At 43.3% G+C, this 22,030-nt stretch overlaps 1 protein-coding gene across 4 annotated transcripts in view; it reads left to right on the top strand.

Moving 5' to 3' along the window:
* The first annotated feature begins 2,919 nt into the window (after positions 1-2,919).
* Positions 2,920-22,030, top strand: part of C5 (complement C5) — a 187,088-nt gene continuing 167,977 nt past the window's right edge. For 3 of the 4 annotated variants that reach the window (XR_009557030.1, XM_035113409.2, XM_060270513.1), the window contains exons 1-8: positions 2,920-3,263; positions 8,147-8,339; positions 9,521-9,689; positions 10,715-10,785; positions 12,762-12,853; positions 17,507-17,589; positions 18,879-18,969; positions 19,959-20,064. Coding sequence is in view for 3 of the 4 variants with exons in the window: in XM_035113409.2 (XP_034969300.2) it covers positions 3,199-3,263; positions 8,147-8,339; positions 9,521-9,689; positions 10,715-10,785; positions 12,762-12,853; positions 17,507-17,589; positions 18,879-18,969; positions 19,959-20,064 (870 nt within the window). In the remaining variant the exon portion in view is untranslated. Of the gene's footprint in view, positions 3,264-8,146; positions 8,340-9,520; positions 9,690-10,714; positions 10,786-12,761; positions 12,854-17,506; positions 17,590-18,878; positions 18,970-19,958; positions 20,065-22,030 lie in introns of those variants that run through there. The other variant, XM_060270512.1, reaches the window with a different exon arrangement.

Genomic DNA, 22,030 nt, shown 5'->3' with positions numbered 1-22,030 from the left:
CACTGCTGCTGGTGGGAGGATGCCACTGTCTCTGCTTACCTCACAAGCTACCTTTGGTTTTTGGAATGCAGTATGCTGAAAATGGGCCTGAAGGATTTGCACACAACTTTTTGTTGTGGTTCCATGCTGCAACATTTTGTTGCACTTTGTAGCAGTATATTATCAAATACAATACTGTTTACAATAGATCTCCCTTTCCCGAGTTTGGTGTCCCAGGTGTTTGGATTTTCTTTCGTCCACATAATATTTTTCTCAGGTAAATTAACCTGTGAGGGAGCCCCAAGAAAGCTAGGACGACTCCCCTCTTTGCATATGACAAAGGATAACCTTCTTAACTTGCCACATGGGAAAGAGGAGTGACCTCCTGCTAAGTGTGAAGGGTACGGGTATGATTTTATTGGTCAATGATTTCTTTTGCAAACGGTCTTTCCTGTAAACGTTGGTTAAAGTATTTGTTTAAACTTGCAAAATCTTGCATAACATCTGTTTTCCTAGGACATTCCACTTAGTGTGCACAAATCAAAGACAGACATCTACAGAGCCACATGTCTACACAGTTATACTATATTTAAAAAAGCGGAAGACAGCAAGCTTACAAGACCAACTTTGTTCTTACAATAAAAGTCTAACATCCATCAAATGAAGCCAAGTGCGAAATTGCTGCTGGGGTGGGTGGGTAGAATTAAGGGAAAGGGTCCCTCTGTTCAGCTCATATCAAAGTCAGTCCATGGTTCTTTTAAACAAAAACTCACTCCAGAGTTTGCCTGTTGTCTTTGTCCATGGAGTCTTCTTGGCAGGGATACTGGAGTGGCTTGCCAGTTCCTTCTCCAGGTGGATCACGTTTAGTCAAAACTCTCCACTATGACCTGTCCATCTTGGGTGGCCCTGCATGGCATAGCTCATAGCTTCTCTGAGTTATTCAAGCCCCTTCGCCACGACAAGGCATTGATCCATGAAGGGGACGACAGAGGACGAGATGGTTGGACAGTGTTCTCGAAGCTACGAACATGAGTTTGACCAAACTGCGGGAGGCAGTGCAAGACAGGAGTGCCTGGCGTGGTATGGTCCATGGGGTCACGAAGAGTCGGACACGACTAAACGACTAAACAACAACAACAACACTCCAGAGTTTTGTTGTTGTTTAGTCGTTTAGTCGTGCCCGACTCTTCGTGACCCCATGGACCATAGCACGCCAGGCACTCCTGTCTTGCACTGCCTCCCGCAGTTTGGTCAAACTCATGTTTGTAGCTTCGAGAACACTGTCCAACCATCTCGTCCTCTGTCGTCCCCTTCTCCTAGTGCCCTCAATCTTTCCCAACATCAGGGTCTTTTCCAAGGATTCTTCTCTTCTCATGAGGTGGCCAAAGTATTGTAGCCTCAGCTTCACGATCTGTCCTTCCAGTGAGTACTCAGGGCTGATTTCCTTCAGAATGGATAGGTTTGATCTTCTTGCAGTCCATGGGACTCTCAAGAGTCTCCTCCAGCACCATAATTCAAAAGCATCAATTCTTCGGCGATCAGCCTTCTTTATGGTCCAGCTCTCACTTCCATACACTACTGGGAAAACCATAGCTTTAACTATACGGACCTTTGTCGGCAATGTGATGTCTCTGCTTTTTAAGATGTTGTCTAGGTTTGTCATTGCTTTTCTCCCAAGAAGCAGGCATCTTTTAATTCCATGACTGCTGTCACTATCTGCAGTGATCAAGGAGCCCAGGAAAGTAAAATCTCTCACTGCCTCAATTTCTTCCCCTTCTTTTTGCCAGGAGGTGATGGGACCAGTGGCCATGATCTTGGTTTTTTTGATGTTGAGCTCCAGAGTTTATTCACAAGCTTTATTTAGATGCTCAGACAACAGTACATTTAAAGCACATAGCTCCCCCAAAGAATCCTGGAAACTGCAGTTTACCTCTCATAGAGTTACCATCCCCAGCATCCTTAACAAACTACAATTCCCAGGATTCTTTAGGGGGAATCACGTGCTCTAACTGTTTGGGGTGTACACAGCCTGGCATGTTAGTGTGTCCTAGATACAGCACACAGTGTGGCAATAATGGCTCTAGGTTTTACTAGAAGTAAGGTTCCAGCATCAATATATAGGCAGTGATAAGGAATCTTTTTAATCCCAGAGGCCACATTCTCTCACTGCAGGCAACCTTCTGGATACGTACATGTCAGTGCTGAATGAGATCAGAAACAGAAGTGGATGAGGCTAGATGTAAAAGTGAGCAAAACAATGGATATGATTCTTATCTTTATATGGTAGGGTATTTTCCAGCCATGCTAAAGCCAGAAGTTTCTACACATACACACCAGCATCCAGTCAAGCAAGAGGCATAATGACACTTCAAAGACACATTCCAGCCAGGCAGAAGCACTTAAGAAGGGTATGGAACAGGGTGTGGTGAGGTGATATGGCCTGATGAAAGTGGTTGTGGCTGGAGACAGTTCCAGATAGCTAAGTGGGGAGGGCTGCAATTGATCTGCAGGCTTAAAGCCCCCTTCTCCCTTTGATGGATTGAGAAATGAAATAGGGAGCAAAGTGGCTTTCCTAGTTTTAAATAACAAGCAAATTCTAAAAAAGCATATACACAAAATAACAATTAATAAAATATGTTAAGATACCGTGTTGTTGTTTTTATAAAAACACACACATATGTTTAGTGTTTTTAAAAACATGTTTTTAAAACTATTAGACAGTTCAATAATTGTGTAATCTTTATTTGTACAGTGAGTTTTATCCTGAGACATATTTTCTAACTTTTTTAAAAATGCAGCTACCTCAACATCAAGCTAGACATAGAAAAGATAAACCAAAATGAATAGCATGTTCCAGCCAATCTCTGCAAACTTTTCAAAAGAGGAAGGTCTTGCATTACTTCCTAAAAGGTTTGTATTCTCTGGGGAGGAAGGAGTGTCTCCTTCGACAATATCTTCCTCTGTACGCACAAGATTAAAGACACACAGAAATGAAATCTCTGAATTAGGTCTCCTGATTGACCCAGCCAACTTTATTTTTCTCTGGAATAGAGAAGGGGATTTTTTCTGTGATGAAATGAAAATCCTCTTCAGATACCAGAGATCTGATGAATGATTAACTTAGAGAAATTTTGCTAGCAAATTCCATTTACAGACTTGGAGGCTACCAGAACACCAAAAGGCTTGTCTCCCCATCAGCCTCAGCTGCTCAGGTCAAACATGAATCTCCTTGGTATTTTCTTATTTCTGGCATTTTGTGGAAGAGGTTTGACTCAGGAGCAAACGTAAGTAAGGGGTGCTTATGTCTGTTGTTGTGCTAAAATGGGCAGATGCAGAATGGGGCTGTCGGGTTGCTAACTTAATTGAAATACTTTATTGTCACTTGTGCAACTTGTATACAGTGAGATTACACGAGCACCTCCACTCAGCTCTCTTAGTCTTAATTCCCCTCGTTTACTAACGCACACCCACCAAACATGGTCAGTTGCCCTGTTGTTACCTTTTCATCCAGCAGCCTAACAGCCCATGGATAAAAGCTGTTCTTTACTTATCATGCTTCTATATCTTCTGCCGGAGGGCAGGAGATCAAGGAAGTGCCAGCCAGGGTGTGAATCATTCCTGAGAATTTTCCTCACTCTCCTGAGGCAATGGTCTTCCGTGATGTCATCCAGCGGATTCACGGGATAGCCCATAATATCTGGTGCTGTATTCGCCAACCTCTGTAGGCACTTCCTATTCATATTTGCAACTATGACAAGGTTGCAAACAATTCTTCAAGAGTATTGCTGGATTCCGTTTACTATTCCTGATGCAAAAGTAGTGCTTTTGATTTTAGAAGCCTTAGGTATGGACCTTGTACTTAAACAAGCCTCTTCTTCCATAGCCTCGTACTCATAGAAAGGAAGGCAGGGAGGCCAACAGTATGTGGTCAGAGCCAATGGTTGAAAACAACATGGGAGGCAGATGGGGGCTGGCTGAGGACAGGCTGAAGGTGGTACGGCAGTACTCCATTTGTCCTTATGGACTAGTCTCCACTGCTGCTGCTGCTGGCTTCACCTGAGACCCTGCCTCAGGTGCCACTGCTTAGTCTGGAAAGATGACAATAAGCAGCATTCCTGAGCTCCTTGCCCACATATGCCCACCAACTAGCCTGTCATGGTACATGCATATGGCTGGCAATAACAATTTTTTAAAAGGCATTTGGAGATGTAGCACTCAAATTATATGCAATGCTGAGTCCTGTGTAATTTCCTCCTTGCCTGTTTTCCCTTCAGCTGCTTTCTCATCAGAACTCCCTCTCCCTCTCAAGATGCTTCCCCTCCCAGCAGGGGAACAACTATAGGTTCTTGTCTTTTCAGAGGTGGAGAATCTCCCCCCCCCCCCCCCCGCTACATATCCTCATGAGCAACCTTCTGGGTCTCAGAGGCAAAAAAGTAGATGGAGTAATATATGCAATGCTTATGTTTGTACTTTTGTTTGTTTGTCTGTTTAATTTGTATCCTGCCCTTCCTCCCAAAAGAAGCCAGGCTGGCAGACACATACACAACTTAAAACAAAGGCAAAAATATTTTAAAACAGTTTAAACATTTTAAAAACAATTTTAATTTAAAACATCTAAAAGCAGTTCACAGTAACAAACATTCTCCTACTGCCTGGGTAATATATGCCTGGGTAAATAGCAATGTTTTCAAATTCCTCCTGAAAGTTATTAATGATGGAGGCAGATGCACCTCATCAGGGAGAGCAGTTTACAAATAGGGGGGGCACCACAGAAAAGGCCCTGTCAGGGATCTGGGCCAACCAGACCACACCTTTAAGATTTGAGATGGTTGGTAGAGGGGAAGTAACCCTTTTAAGTATTTGGGTCCCAAGACAGGAGTGCCTGGCGTGCTATGGTCCATGGGGTCACGAAGAGTCGGACACGACTAAACGACTAAACAACAACAACAACACTAACACCTTGCATTGTGCCTGGTAGCTCATGCGCAGCCAGTACTGTGCATTCAGGACAGTGTCACAGGGTCCCATAAGTCTTCTCCACCTAGCACCTGCATTCTGCGGTAGCTGTCTCTGGACCATCTTCAAGGGCAGCCCCAAGTGGGAGTTCACTGGAGTATGGACAGCTGAGCCCTCTTAACCACAGAAGCAGTTTGAGAATCGAGTGGCAGCTGGAATCCAGGAGCAGCCTCAGACCACAAACCGGATCCTCCAGGGGTGATTTAATCCCTCCCTACATTCCAGGCTACATTCCAGCAAGACGAAACTTAGATCTTCATGGAGGCAAGCAAACAAGGCTGTGCCAACACCATATCTTTAAAGCACCCTCCCCCGAAAAATCCCACAAGAAGTGTACTTTACCCCCTTCAAAGCTACAGTTCCCTGCACCCATAACAAACAACGGTTCACAGGATTATTTTTTGGGGTGTGTGTGTGTGTGTGTGTGTGTGTGTGTGTGTGTGTGTGTGCTTTTAAAGGTATGGTGCGTACTGAACCACAGAGGCATTGCTGAAGTCAATTGAATGCCTGCAGCAATGCCAGTGATGGCCTAGGGAGAAGGCATGGCCTGGATAGTGTTGCAAGGGCCAGATAGAGTGGTCTGGAGGGGCCGCATCCATCCCTAAGACCTGAAGTTCCCCATCTCTACCACATTTCGGGCTTGGAAAAAACAGTAGCAGGAGGGAAAACAGTTAAGAACCCATCTGCACAATATGTTCTTCTTTCTTTGGAGGGGAGAGGGAGTTGCTTCAGTCAGCCTTCACATTTATGTTCCTCTTCCTTTTAACAAACCTCTAGGCGGGGAAAACCTGCACAGGACTCTATTATGTCACTTGTATTTTCAGCTGTGTTTCTTTCGATCCCCCATGACATTTAAATATTGCTGTCAGACTGGTTCTGTTTGTCTTATTTATTTAAATGATTACAGGCTGGCGGTATTGTTTATGTGACTTGTGTAATTCACCTTGAGGGCTCCTTTCATGCCAAAAGCCAGGTAAGAAACAATTGTAAAGAGGATAAGATGAGATACACAGTGGCAGCCAGCCAGCCAGCCAGGGTAAGATCAGGAAGACGATATGCTTATTGCAATAGGCAGACTTATTTGACGATATGCTGATTGCAATAGGCAGACTGATTTGACAACCCTCATGGAAACAATGGCCATGTGAATTTGGGGAGGAATTCAGCCCTGCAGAGCCTGCAGCACTTAAGGATAAGAGGCACCTTATTTCCAATATTCTTTCTCCCAGTCATTTTGTGTTGGTTCAAGGAAAAAAAAATAGGCATGGAAGGTGAATTTCTGGTTGTGGATATTCAAGTTTGGTGCAAATACTTTTTGGTGAGAGAACCCCAGCAGAGATTTGAAATCACAAAATATGCAGCAAAATAAAGTGTGGAAATATAGGCCTTTAAAATGTGCAATTCAAATTGAGTTCCAAAGCTTCCCTATTCCCCTAGCATAGAAAAAAACCGACTACATGTTTGGTAAGTTTAAAAATTTCCTTTCCTTTCTTTTTATAATTATTTTTATTAAAGTTTTCACAACACAATAAAATAATATCTAGAACAGATAGAATTGAAGAGAGAGGAGAGAGAGAAAGGGGAAAAGAAAACAAAAGGAAAAAATAAAGGGGGGGAGAAAACAGAGAGATAAGAAATATTAAAGATAAAGGGAGGTGGTTCCCGAACTCTTGGTACTATCATGTTGTGCAGGCATGCCAACGCTAGGGGGCAACGCAGCACCACTGATGGTTTCACCCGACTTCCTTTAGCACCACATTTCCCAGGCACAGGTTTGTGTCCCAGTGGTTTTTCTTTCGTCCTTCAACTTCCCCCGGGAAAACACACGTTTCACCATTCAGCAGTAAAACGCAGTTTCTCCTGGGGAAAGCGGGGGGGGGGGGAAGCTTGGCTACAGAGCTTTAAAGCCCAGCGCAAAAGGCAGTCTGGATGAACCCTAAACAGTGGCAGTCTGCCTGCCCCTTCTTCTGAGCTACAGCTTAGGGGGTTGGCATGCCATCCCCGAAGATCCTTTATGGTGATCTCCTTGCTATGGATCCAGCCTAATGCCCCTTGTTGTTTAGGATCAGAATAGAGGTTGGGAAGGCGCAACCTGAGCCGCCTTAAATAGCTCAGTCGTGGAGCAGATTTCCTGTAGCAGTTGTGAGCGTGGTTTTGTTTTGAGAGTATTTTCTCAGCTGCTATAAAGTGAGGTGTGAATAAACTCAGTTCAGAAGCGTATATGTATAACTAGGATTGTCATTTTTTTCAACTTGCCTGCATAACTGCGCCTCTATTAGCAGTGGGGGCTGGCTGGCACCACCTGGGATGGAGGCCTGTGCCCTCCTTGCTCTAAAGTCACCACAGTCAGTGAGGTTTTCTCTAGGGGGGGGCAGAAGTTCTTACCTACCCCAATTCAGTAACTAATAGATGCAGAAGAAGAAGAAAGTACTTGAGGGGTATTCACAAGGATGTGGTGAAGTATTACATGCCTGGAGAAGAACAGGAAGAGGAGGTTCTGAACAAAAAGAAGGTGTTTTAATAGGGTTTGGTCAGTTTGTTTTAAATATGGAAACTGAGCGCAGTTGATCGTCTTCCAAAGCAACTACTCTATTCTGAACTTAAAAATGGAAAGTGTAATGCTGGTGGTCAACAAAAGAGGTTTAAAGACTGTCTCAAGACAAGTCTTTTTAAAAAAAAGTAGTATAAACACTGACAACTGGGAAACACTGGCCTGCAAGTGCTCCAGTTGGAGAACAGCCTTTACCAAAGGTGTCACGGGCTTTGAATCAGACACTCAAACTCAGGACGCAAGGGTGAAACGTGCTAAGAGGAAGGCACACTTGGCAAATCCACACCATGATCAACTCCCGCCTGGAAACCAATGTCCCCACTGTGGAAGGATGTGTGGATCCAGAATTGGCCTCCACAGTCACTTACGGACTCATTGTTAAAACCATGTTTATGGAAGACAATCTTACTTGGCTACGAGTGATCTCCAAAGAGAGAAAGAAGAGATTCTTATATAAACTGAGTACATGGCCCCCCCTCCTGTTGACTGTCATTTAAGTGCTTAATAAACCTACCGCCATCCCCATTTTTCAAACAATACTTTATCAGCTTTCCTTAGTAAGCCATAAAATAAAACAATTGACGCCACTTTCTCTTACAGTTACGTTGTTTCTTCACCCAAAATGTTCCGCGTTGGGGCCTCTGAGATGGTGGTGATTCAAGCCTTTGGATATGAACAAGAGTTTCCAGTCACAATATCTGTGAAAAGCTTCCCAGATAAGCAGACTACTTTTGCCTCTGGTCGTGTTCAGTTGACACCTGCCAATAAGTTTCAAGGAGCTGTAACGTTAACGGTATATATTTCTGATACATGTATGGGCTTGGTTTACAACAATGGTGGGGAACTTCAGGCCCTCCAGGCCTCTCTATGTAGCCTTCAGAACTCACCACAGACCTTTCCCACCACTGGCCCTGCTTCAGTTCCGGCTCTTCATAGACCCCCGGTGGCGCAGTGCACCATGGCGGGGGGTTGGTAAGCTGGGCGCTGGCCTGGCAAGGAGGGCGCCGCGCGGCGAAGTCGCGCGGAAACCAATTGCGCCCTGCGAGGGCGGGGCGGGCGGCGGAGTGATCTCCGCCCCTCAGCACCAGGGCACGCGATCTGCTCAAGACGGCCCTGCCCTGCTTCGTACTTTAAAGTGTTTTTGTCTGGCTTGAATGTGTCATTGAACTCTAAAAATGCCTCTTGCTTGCCTGGATGGAGGACAACAAAGGGTTATTTCTGTATAGAAAGTCACCTACTGTACAAAGCGGTACACAGGGGGTGGCGCTGTGGTCTAAACCACAGAGCCTAGGGCTTGCTGATCAGAAGGTTGGCGGTTCGAATCCCCGCAACAGGGTGAGCTCCCGTTGCTCGGTCCCAGCTCCTGCCAACCTAGCAGTTCAAAAGCACCTCAAAGTGCAAGTAGATAAATAGGTACTGCTCTGGCGGGAAGGTAAACAGCGTTTCCGTGCGCTGCTGGCCACATGACCTGGAAGCTGTACGCCGGCTCCCTTGGCCAATAATGCAAGATGAGTGCCGCAACCCCAGAGTAGGTCACGACTGGACCTAATGGTCAGGGGTCCCTTTACCTTTACCTTACTGTAGAAAAATAAATCCATTGCTTCACCCACTTTTGCCGCCCACCACTGCAGGAGTTGCCAATCCCATAGATTCATAGCTGAGTGGGAATTTGAACCCTGGTCTCCTAGGTACATCAACCTAATCACAAGTCCACACTAGCTCCCTTGTACTGTTTCAATTATTTTTGTTTGTATTTTTTATTACATGTGCTTGCATGTGTATATAATATAGCTTTTTTATGTTAGTGTGAAGGCTTTGCCCAAAACATTTTAAAATGTTTAAATAAATAAATCATGACTCAACATATGCAGGGCAATACCTTTGCAATCAAAAAATGCTATCTGTCACTGTTTTCCTCTGATGGGTTACTCTGGCATGCATGTTTTTTAAAACTATTCTCCATCACATTTCTAGATTCAGCCAAAAGATTTGTCAAGCAGAGACCCAAAGAATTCAGTTGGGCATGTGTATTTGGAAGCCATTTCTCCACACTTTACAAGAGAGAAGAAAATGCCTATTACATATGAGAATGGCTTTCTCTTTATTCAGACTGACAAACCTGTTTACACCCCGGATCAGTCAGGTAAAGTCAGCTTTCCTTTTGTTAAACACTTGGTGGCAATTCACATTATCCTGATCTTTTTTTATTTAAAAGTCCCAAACTTTTAAAACCTATAACACTGAATCAATTAATAATTCAACTTGTAGTCTTCCAAACTTCTTGTGTGTATTCTGCTATGTGTCATTGACGCAATAATAGTGCAGCATTAGTAGGTCTCTGGTGCAGAAAAGCAAATAAATTTCCTTCTCTTGAGTTTGTAGTTACTGCATGTTACTTCAAACCACAGAAGGCACTGTTTGTCCACCAGTGATCTACCTAGTGATCTCTGTCGGAGTTAACTACACTCCTACAAGCTTAGCTATTTTGTTGTTTCTTCCAACTTATTGAGACAAGATGTCAGCTACTTTCTCTTTTGCATCTCCTCTCATCCTGTAAGTCGTTCCAACATGAATATATCCTTTGAACTCCAGAAACTGTGATTATTCCAATGTAATTCATCCAAGCTACAAGGTCTGCTAACAGCCCCATATTGTGGCCATTCCCTCTTTGTTATCCTTCCACCAGCAGGCTAAAACCTTCCTATTGAGATAATTGCTGGTTCTAAATGTGTTTTGATGCATTTTAACTGTATTGCTTTTAACATTTTTTCTTTCTTTTTTTTAATTGATGTTTTTAAATCTTGGAGGTTGCCTTGAATCTCATCTTGGGAGAAAGGCAAGATATAAATAAAAAATAGAATCCACAAACAGAAATGAAAAGTTTATGCATGGTGATGTCCTGCTACTTAGGTTATGCCTAAGTGTGCATCCCGACTCCTCCCCCCCCCAAAATTGCCATGAATGTAATCTGTCTGGTGATTAATTATAGTTAACATTGGTTGCTGTTGATTGCCAATGCACTGATGCTGTGGCCGTGTGTGTTTCTTTTGCTATTGGTTGATGGTTTTCTTGTGCTTATGATTCTATTGATCGGTAGCTTCCTTGGGAGTCCTTAATGGGATTGAAAGTGAGGGAAAGATTTCCTAAATAAACATTTTTACATTACAGTGAAGGTCAGGGTCTATTCTTTGAATGAAGAACTGAAGCCAGCACGAAGATCTGCCACCTTAACATTTGTGGTGAGTCTAATGTGCAGCTAGACACATTTTGTGCCGTATCAAAAATTACTAATTTTGCAGTGTGAAATTAGCTTTTGTGCACTTGCATTTATGAAGGAGCTAGGCAGCTTATTTTAAAAGGGGGGCAGATGAGAAAAGATGAAAAAGAAGATGATGAAAATGAAACCAGTCCTCTTGAAGTTTTGGAAGCTTTTATTAATATTGTATTATGGAACTAATTACTTGACTAGTCAAAGGAATATATTGACTCATATTGAACTCTAAAGAGTATATGTAGGTTTACAATTGTTACAAGCTGTTAGAAAACAAGCAGAATATCATGCAGTTATGCCATAGTGCAGGGTTGGCCAACTCCCAAGAGACTGCGATCTACTAACAGAGTTAAAAACTGGCAGTGATCTACCCCCTTTTTTGGGGGGGGGTTCAGGTCAAAGTTGAACTTCTTTTTAGGAAGGAAAGCCCTGTTTTTTGGGGTTCAGGTCAAAGTTGTTGAACTTTTTTAGGGAGGAGGAAGGAGCGTTTTTGGGAGGTGCAAGGCAAAAATGTGGAGCTTTTATTAGGGGAGACAAAAGTTGTTGAGCTTCTTTGGGGGGGGGGAAGCCAGTGATCTATCAGTGATCTACCACAGATGTCCAGTGATCTACCGGTAGATCACAATCTACCTGTTGGACGTGCCTGCCATAGTGTATGAAAAATTCTTTCCTCACATTATCCCATGCGCATGTGAAAAATTCTTCTGTTTCGAATTGAGACGGGGCTCAGCTTCATAATTATGCCATGTGGAGTATGGGAGTGTTTTTAGCAGGCAGCAACAAGTGTACGGGGAAGGTGCCTGCTTGATTTCAATAGGCAGGGAGTTCCAAAGTACAGGCACTGCCACACTTTGCCGTTCAAAGCAGCCAAGGAGCACTAGGAATAGTTAGAAACACCAGATGTCCTTATGTGGCCTGGCATGGCCATTTCCACCAAGAACTTGAATCAGCAGCTTTCACTGAGCAGCTAGGGGAATGCTCAAGCTCTTCATGGAATATAATTGTGTTCTTTTGTTGCTTCATTACAGTCACACCTTGCATTGAAAGCACATGGCTCACCACAAACATTCTTGGGAACTGTAGTTTGTTAAGGGTGCTGGGAGCTGCAGCTCTTGTAATAGGTAATAGGCCTCGGTCCAGTATACCTGAAGGAGCGTCTCCACCCCCATCATCCAGCCCGGACACTGGGGTCCAGTGGTGAGAGCCTTCTGGCAGTTCCCTTGCTGCGAGAAGCCAAGTTACATGGAACCAGGCAGAGGGCCTTCTCGGTAGTGGCGTCTGCCCTGTGGAACGCCCTCCCACCAGATGTCAAAGAAAAAAACAACTACAGTACCAGACTTTTAGAGGACATCTGAAGGCAGCCCTGTTTAGGGAAGCTTTTAACGTTTAATATATTATTGTATTTTAATACTTCTGTTGGAAGCCACCCAGAGTGGCTGGGGAGGCCCAGCCAGATGGGTGGGGTATAAATAATAAAAAATTATTATTATTATTATTATTATTATTATTATTATTATTATTATTATTAGAGTTCCCAGATTCCTTTGCGGGAAGCCATGTGCTTTAAAGTTCATTAGAGGTTGTTTAAACCAGTGTTTCTCAACCAGTGTGCCTCCAGATGTTTTGGGACTACAACTCCCATCATTCCTGACCACTGGTCTTGCTAGCTAGGGATGATGGGAGTTGTAGTCCCAAAACATCTGGAGGCGAGGCACACTGGTTGAGAAACACTGGTTTAAACATATAGTGTGGATGTGACAGCCTTGTCCAGTTCAAAAATATCCTAAGTTGGAGATAATTCATTTAAAAGATAGGTAAAAAGATTCAAAAGAGCATACATGGGTTTCCATACTTGATTATCCTAAGACATACATGCTATCTTATTCATTTAGATAATTAACGTTCTGCCATAGCTGTAAAAGCTATTTTTTATTTTCTGTAAAGGATCCTGATGGAGTAGAAGTGGATATTATCGAGGAAGAGGACATCACCGGGATTTTATCTTTCCCTGACTTCAAAATCCCACCATATCCTAAGTAGATCTATTCATATTTTAAATGTTACGGGTTGAATGAAACCTTTCCTTTATTTAGTATAAGGGATGTGTGCTCAGTCAGCTTTAAAATCTTTCTTTATATAGCCTGAATCCAAGTGGGTTGATCAGGACTTATCCCACGGTGCAGCGAATATTTGTCACTACTGTCAAATCAATAATTTTGGAACCTTGTTATGGTGGAGGGGGGTGGGGGTTTCAGTATTGTTTTACAAATCCATTCATTAGATAAAACCTCTCAAAACTGGAGACCAAATATTGAGTGGAAGGGAAAGGAAGAAGGCTTCTCTCCACTAGTGGATGGTATGATAGGGCAGAGGCACTTATCTGACCACCTGATAAGTGAGTTGCTGCTCATTTCTGGGAGGCTGAGGTGGTGGGAGGCTGGAGGGAGGTGGAGGGAGGCTGATGGTGACAAGTTCAGCATGGTGCAAACACGATGGCTGAGCCCATCCAGCACTCCTGTTGATACTTCTGCACCCAGAAACCCTCCTGACTACCTTACTCCACCCATAATTATTATTAATAATAATTTTATATTTATACCCCACCCATCTGGCTCGGTTTCCCCAGCCACTCTGGGCAGCTTACAGCATATATAAAACATAGTAAAACATCAAACATTAACAACTTCCTGATACAGAGCTGCCTTCAAGGTCTCCTAGTAAGAGACATTGATCCACCTGCTGGACTGGCAGGGGTGGACTTTGGTCTTTCAAATCTCAGCGGCACCCCCTGCAAGTCCAAAATTCGGTGTTCCATTGCCTCTTGCATTCTGCTCAAAGTTGTGGTCATAGTTGTGGTACCCCCTAGGCCAGGGGTCCCCAGACTTACCCGCCTTTGGGCCGGAGGGCGGGGGAGTGTGCGCCAGTGCGCATGCGCACACCCATTTACTAGTGCGGTGGCGCGCTTCCAGGCCAAAAAAAATCACCGGAAATTGTTTGTGCGCATGCGTATGGGCCTCCCCGACCCGGAAGTGCACCGGAAATGACCTCTTCTGGGTCGGGAGAGGCCCATACACATGTGCAGAAACGATTTTCGGTGATTTTTTTCAGATCTGGAATGGCGCCGCTGCGCAGCGCGCCGCAAGAGCGGGCGCGGCAGCGGGCGGCGGGGGTCGCCGCGGGCCGGATTGGGAGGCCAATTGGGCCGCATCTGGCCCGTGGCCCGTAGTCTGGGAACCCCTGCCCTAGGCTCTGTACCCAGTGAGGCAGAACTGGTTGCTCTTCCCTAAATCTGCCTCTGTCTTCAGCCCCACCATGTCGTCTGCTGCTAGGCTTCTCTGTGGTATATGCTGAATAAATTTAGTTTCCTGGCTATAAAAATCTGCTTGTGGCGTGGTGATGAGCAACAGTGGAAATGCAATTGTAGGCCAGGGGAGCTGGACCATTCCCCCCCCCCAAATCCCAGCAAGGTCTCCCCTGAGCCACTCTTTGCACTGCGAGGGGTTTCTGCCCAGTGTCCTGTTCTCTCAGTGGTAGGCCAGGTGCCTATGGGAAACCAGGAAGCAGGAACCAAGCACAAGAGCACTCTCCCCTCCTGTGGTTTCAAGCAAATGGTGTTCAGAAGCCCTGCTGCCTTCAGCTGTGGTTTTTTCAGAGCAAAGGTTTTCAACCAGAGCCACTCTGGTGTAGTGGTTAAGAGTGGTAGATTCGTAATCTGGGGAACCGGGTTTGCGTCTCCGCTCCTCCACATGCAGCTGCTGGGTGACCTTGGGCTAGTCACACTTCTCTGAAATCTCTCAGCCTCACTCACCTCACAGAGTGTTTGTTGTGGGGGAGGAAGGGAAAGGAGAATGCTAGCGGCTTTGAGACTTCTTCGGGTAGTGATAAAGCGGGATACAGGGTGCCTCGCTAGACGAAATTAATTCGTTCCACGGGTCAATTCGTGTAACACATTTTTCGTCTAGCGAGTCCCAGTTTCCCATAGGAATGCATTGAAACTTGATCAATGTGTTCCTATAGGCTCTGGGGGACTGGCAGCGGCATGCAACGGGGCTTCGGAGAAGGTCTCCGAAGCCCCGTCCGACGCCGGCTGTGTGCAAGGCGGCGGGGGGAGAAGCTCTCTTCTCCCAGCCACCGCCTTGCCTGCCTCCCCCGACACGGAGCACAAATCAATGTATTTGAAAGGGTGCAAAGCATGTTTCCTTTTAGCCCTCTGGAGGGTGCTGGAAATTAACTTGGTGTTTGAAAGCAAGGAGCAACATAGCTGGTTTCTTGCTTAAGGAAAAGATGACAGCTCTGTTTTTTTAATGCTGTCCCCCAGCCCTCTCTAATTGCATGCAACATTGCACTGTTTCAGTGTGGTGGCTCAGACGTGACTGACTGCAGTCATAGAATCATAGAATTGTTGTAAGCTTCATTGTGCAGACCCTCCAAGTGTGCCTATTTTCCAGGGATGTCCCTGATTTAGAGAAGACGTCCTGGTTTCTGACTTGATCCCGGAATGTCACGCTTTTCCTTAGGATCATGTCCATATTTTCATTGGAGAAATGTTGGAGGGCATGGAGTTATCTGACCCCTGAGCCATCTGAAAGCAAGCCTGTATAGGGAGGTTTTTGTTTTTTAAAAAAGTTTAATGTTTTGTTATTCTTTTATATATGTTGGAAGCTGCCCAGAGTGGCTGGGGCAACCCAGTGAAATGTGTGGGGTATAAATAGTAAAATGATGATTCTGGAATGGGACGTCCCTATTTTCATCGGAGAAATGTTGGAGGGTATGAATGTGCACAATTTCCAAAAGAGAGATACTAACAGACCCCATTACATTTATCTATACATTTAAAGCAGTTTCAAAGCACATGGCACAGTCATTTCCTCCCCACCCCCCAAATCCTGGGAACTGTAGTTTATTCAGGGTGATGAGACCACTATCCCCCTCAAACAGCTACAATACTCAGGGTGATTTAATTATCAATCCCTCTTCCCAGGGAACTCTGGGAACAGCAGCTTTGCAAGGGGATTGGGGTCTCCAAAGAACTCTCTCACACTTAACAACACCAATGTGCTTCAGTGACTAGATAAGGATTGCTGAGCCTTTTAGGTCCTGCAGCACATTTAGATTTTGAGTGCTGTGGGTGCCACCCCCCTGGCCACTTTTTGCTCCCCATTTTGCCTGCCCTTGCCCTTCCCCAAAACAGAAAGAAATGAAATGCATGCACACAGACTACTTTTTCCAAGCAATCAATGCAAAAGCCAGGTCCTGTATAATTAATCCAAGTGCTGAAAAGCACACAGAGCTGAAAGAGGAAGTGGGCAAGAGAGTCACCCTTCTAACTTCCTTCTTAAGCTCTGTGTAAATTTCAAAGGATTAAAAAAAAACTTTCACCATCTCAAAGGAGCTCTCTCTCTCTGTGTGTGGTGAATCAGGTTTTGTGAGTGCAAGGTGAAGACCTCAAGGCAGGCCCTCCAAGTATTCCTATTTTTCAAGTACAGCCATGGATTTACAGAAGCCATCGTCCCAGTTTCTGATTTGATCCCAGAATTCCCTGCTTTTCCTTAGGATGTCCTAATTACAATCAGTTAAATGTTGAAGGGTATGGTAGGACACCCCTATTTTCACCAGAGAAATGTTGGAGGTTATGTCAAGGGCATTGATGGGCCCATGGTAGGGTGGCCACTTTTGGTTGGGCAAGATAAAGGACAGGTTGGGCAAAAATGGGGTGGGGGTGGGGATTGGAGGCTAAAAATTACTTGGAGCAAAAATGACTTCAAAGCAATCCATTACAATGGCGCACACAGTTAACAGCGCTTTATTCAATGAAAAAAGCAAAGAAACAAAAGCACTATAATTTACAACTGTAAGAAAAATATTGCATATTACATGGCATAGCTGGGCTTTGTCATACTAATTGGTTTGATGCAAACCAGCATGACACCTCACAGTTGCATGGTGTTCAGCCCAATCAATTGCAAGCTATTTGTAACGTCAAACAATACTGGAAGGCAATTAAGCAAAATTAACATCTTTGTTTCTGTGAAAAGTGCCAGTCAGCAACTCATTCTGTTTTGAGAATATAGTCTCTCTCTCTTTCTCTATTTCACTTTCCTTGACTACTTTCTGTCACTTCTTACTGCATTAAGCAGTGGTTTGCCTTCAAATATAATAGGGAATGGAGTTGGGATTTCGACACAAGACAAGAAAACATATAGGTGTTGGAGTTTTGGCACATAGGGGCATGGCAGGAGGAACACACTGGTCACTACACGTGCAGCAGAGCTCTGCTTGGTAAAACTTTGTAAAGCTATTTGCTTAGAGGCAAGCTTGGAAGGAATATCACAGTAACAATCCTCCAATTTCTTGGAACCGATCTGAAACCACAAGCATTTGTAAAACGTTACTGAAAGGAAATAAAGCAAAATTAACATCTTCGTTTCTGTCGGTCACCCTCTTTCTGTGCAGTTTTGCAGAGGAGGAGGAACCAAAATACAGAGAAAAAGGTGTTGAAGTCTAAAACAGCACAGGGGACACTTTTTTGCAAAAATAAAAATAAAAAGATGCCCTTGCCCATGGGCACAACTTTAGTGGTTAGAGGCTTGACCAGGGGAACTGGGTCCAAGAAGCTCAGTGTGTGGCTTTAAGGCTCCCATTCCCCATTTTTATTTTTAAAAATAATAATCTTATCTTTCACTCCATAGATATGGTTATTGGACAATAAAAGCCAAGTATCAAAAGGATTTCACCACCTCTGCCAAAACAGGGTTTCAAGTTAAAGAATATGGTAATGTGGATATTTATATGGATATTATAAAGCCAATTCACTAATTATCTTCTTTGGGGAGGAAAAAGTACATTATAATATTCATTGAATTGTTAATGAGTAAGATGGACATATTTATTTGTTAACTGTTTTTAGATGTCCTTAGAGGTTTGTAAAGGTTTTATTTTATTTTTAATTGTATTGTTTTGTTGCTCGTGGTTTGCTGCCCTAGGCTTCTTTGAGGGGAGAAGAAAGGGATATAAATATAATGAATTTCATCAGTGGATTAATTTCATGAATGGTTAAGCAGTTGAGGGCTACCATATCTAATTATCTGTTTAAAGTACTAAACGACGTCTGCCCCAAATATCTGAGAGACCACGTTCTTCCTTACAATCCCTCTCAGGTGTTAAGATCAGCAGAGGGAGCCTTCTTGGTAGTTCTGCTGCCCTCAGAAGTATGGAGGGTGGTGGCCCAGAAGAGGGCTTCTCTGTGGCAGCCCCTAAGGTGTGGAATTCCCTCCCCACAGAGGTGTATTTGGCACCCTTATTATGTCTTTTCTGGTTTATGCTGAAGTCAGACATCTTCACCCTGGTCTTTAACATCATATAGATATACAGATATATAGATTAAAACCCACACTATCCCCTTGACTACCGGTATAATGTGTTTCAAACTGTTTTAATTATGTATTTTTTAATTGCTGGGACCCATATGTGTAAGAAACAAAATTATTAATAAGTTCATTGGAAGCATATTCTGCAATTATGCAAGTAAAACTTCCAGCTGGTTATCAGTATGGAGAGAACTGAGAGAGGACATGATAGCACCCACAGGGTGCTATCTCTCCTAATATGCACATTTTTATGAGCAGTTTTGCCTGATATCCAGATATTTGAAAAGCAGCTTCCCCTATTTTTGTATCTTATATTCACTAATGACTGCATTAATATGCATACTTTACCCCTATATATGCATCTTTGTATACATTACTTAATTTGAGATCTGTGTTGAAAAATTCAGAGAAATGCCTGTTTTTGATGGGTGATTGTGCTTCAATTCACATATTGTTTCAAAAAGTGAGAATCGGGCAAGTTTGCTTCTTAATTTGAACTGAATCAAATTTCTCCCCCCTTTCCTGCTCTTAAGCAAGGAGCTGGTCTAAGCACATGCCTCCAAAATCTGGAAGGAGGGCTGGTGAAAACAGGTGCTAGCCCTAGCAGTGAATGTTCTGCAGAAATATATTTGATCTCTTTTATACTTAAAAGTAAAAGGGTTTAACTTAACTTTCTTCCACTTCACATTTCAAGCATTGCCAAGCTTCTCTGTCATGATAGAACCAGAAAAGAATTTTATAAGCTCTCAGCAATTTGAAAAATTCAGGATCATTATTAAAGCGAGGTAAGGTGGGCTTGTGAATATTGCATCCTTCTTGTTTGTCTTTGGGTTTGCTTTTTAAAAACAATTATTTTTTGTTGGGGGGGGATTTGCAATGTGAGAGTCTTGCCTTGTATCCTCTGAAACGTTGTAGTGGATTCTGGGATGCAAAACATGGTTTCCTTCCTCTTAATTGTTTATACTCTTGTTTTCTGCTATAATTGGTTGAAGTTATTTATCTAACAAAGTGTATATACCACGTAATTGTAAATAAAAGGTTGTGCTCATCTAACTTCTACTTTGAGTGGACACGTTGAAATGCCTAGATCTAAGTTAATAATGAGCATTAATTTCCGTGGGTCCTTTCTGATTAGGACTAGCAATGGATACAACATAAAACATCCTAGTGGTTTACATACAATATAAAACATACATTAAAATTGTCAATAAAAAATCAAAGTTAAAGAGCTTTAAACCCCCAAAATATAACTATATTGAACAGTTAAAACATATATTGAAGCTAAAATTATAGCTCAAAATACATGTTAATCTAACTACGGTAAGTTCTACTCAGAGTAGACCAACTGAAATCAATCAACCTAAATTACTCATGTCAGTTAATTTCAGTGGGCCTACTCCAAGTAGGACTAATGCGACATAGAACCCAGTGATTCTGAAATTTCATTCTTTATCTCACCGTGATACATTTTTTAAACAAAGAAACAAAACCCTTCTTGTCTGAAATAAATCAGTCACTACTCTAAGTTCAGCTCATGGTTTTCCGTGAAACAGTGTCAATAACTGGTGTAGTGGTTTCGTTTTGAACTGTTTCTAATATTGTCTTTTAAATTGTAGTACCTCACCCTGTGGTGTTATGATAAAGGGTGGGTACTAAATTTAAATAATAATAATAATAATTAGTAGTAGTAGTAGTAGTAGCAGCAGCAGCAGCAGCAATATTAATAGTAGTGATAATACAGTAATAATAATTCCGCTTTGCTGTTATTTTCAAGATATTTTTACAACAAGAGATTGGCTAATGCTCAGGTTTACGTCCGTTTTGGAATAATTCAAGGAGCTGAAAAAAAGATGCTTCCCAGAGCACTGCAACTCATTGAGGTAAGGTTTGATCAAAAATAATTACATCAGACCTCCTGTCACAGTTCCCAGTGTAGCTTCTGAGGTTTAGATCTGTCTCCAGGTTTACCCTGACAGTTACTGAGAGTCAGCATTCCAATTTTAAACTAGTACTATCAAGGGTATAAGGAAAACATGAACAAACCACAGGCTACTTTGGACTGGAATTGAGCAGACAGTACCTCATCACAGAACGGATTCATCTTGGCTTGAGAAGCCAGGCCACATCAGTTGATGCCTTGTTGATTTTCCATGAAAGTAATCCGCACTCTAGCAGGACCATGTAACATTTTAAAACAAAACAAAACACATTCAGACCAGCAATTTATTAAAAAGGCGAGGGGCCTGCAATAATGTGGAACATTAGCTACTTTGAAATGGACCACCTTCAATATCTCTAGATATTGTTACAAAAGGTGGGTGCTTCCCGCTTTCTCTGCCGAGCAGTAACAAGACCAGGCGGTTCCACTGATTTACACTGGGTCTGTGTTCCTTTTGGAGAATGGAGACATGGCGGAAACTGTCAGAGCTTTAAGGAGTATGATTTATTCATATATGTACACCTTCAGTTTGCATGGAGGGAGTCCAGATCTTACAGCATGGTCCTTTCAAGCAGGGCTTGTGTCCTACAGCAGTGCAGCCCTGGAGTCAAAGTCAACTCTCCCAGTCTTTCTTCTTCCCCATCTTCTTCCCAGCACACCTTGCTCTAAAAGACTCTTCCTGTCACTTTGAACCCACATCCTGTCACCACGGCAAACTCTGTCTGCCCACGCTCAGGCTCTCAGATGGGCTAACATGACATTTTGCATTTTAACGCCTCTATCCCAGGCGAGGCCCTGGCTTGGAAAGAAAGCTTAGCCTGTATTTTCCCCACTGGCCTGCAAGTTTCCCTTTAACACTCCAAATAATCAAAATCCTCCCATTTATTAATTTATAGGGTTTGGGAGGGGGGTTCCCCCAAATCTATAATTAATATTTGTATCCACAGTCAATGCTTTTCATTTTTAAACCCGAAAGAGCACATTTAAGGGCTCTCCCAGAGGACCTATATATTGAGCATCCATCCTGATTTGCTTTCACAAAGTTTATGTGGTGGTTTGACGATATCTGGACTCCATTGCGCTTTTGTCCTGATTTGCTTGTGTAGCATTTAAACATCTTCCTGCTAATTATTCATTCATCCTATGTTTTCAGTGCATTTCCCAGCAAAAAATCTGGATTTGTTGTGCCAGGTGCATCATCATTATCATCATCATGCAAATTTCAATACTACGCTCCATCAGAGGATCCCAGGGTAGCTTACAGAAATGCACTTCATTTGAGCAAACATAGTTCTGGTTTGCTGTCAGCTGTGAATGATGGAAGTGTGCTTGAATTTCCCTTTAGCAAACATGAAACTGTGTGAGGGGATTCCCCCCCCCATCATTTTCTGGTTGCCACTTCTGCATGTATCTGTATGCATGGAAAAGCTACCGATTCTAACACATATGAGAGGTTAACAGTAGACAGCTCACCAGTATATTTTGCCTGCTTGAACTTGAGCTTCTCCTACATCCATGCTTCAAAAGTAAATTTCACTCATGATGCAGGATGAGGCCGAGAGGCGAGTCTTGTTATCTGGGCTGCCTAGGACTTCTACATACTGTACACTGCCCAGGCTAGCATCCTGGAGAGGTCACTATGTGGTTTGACTTCATCCCCAGAGGTGCACTCTCTTGAAACAGATAGATGCACATGCGCAGAAGTGCTGAATTGGAACCCGTGCATGCGCAGACACGGTGCTGCGGGTTGCGAACACTGCGGGTTGCGGACGTGCTTCCTGCACGGATCACGTTCGCAACCCAAGGTTCCACTGTACATGCATTTTTAATGTGGACATTTTTACTAATAATACACATTTATGTGCATATATGCGATTTGGACACTTTTGAATTGGAGGATTTTTTAA

Source organism: Zootoca vivipara, chromosome Z (assembly GCF_963506605.1).
Source record: "Zootoca vivipara chromosome Z, rZooViv1.1, whole genome shotgun sequence".
Taxonomy (NCBI): domain Eukaryota; kingdom Metazoa; phylum Chordata; class Lepidosauria; order Squamata; family Lacertidae; genus Zootoca; species Zootoca vivipara.
This window is presented reverse-complemented; position numbering and strand designations above follow the sequence as displayed.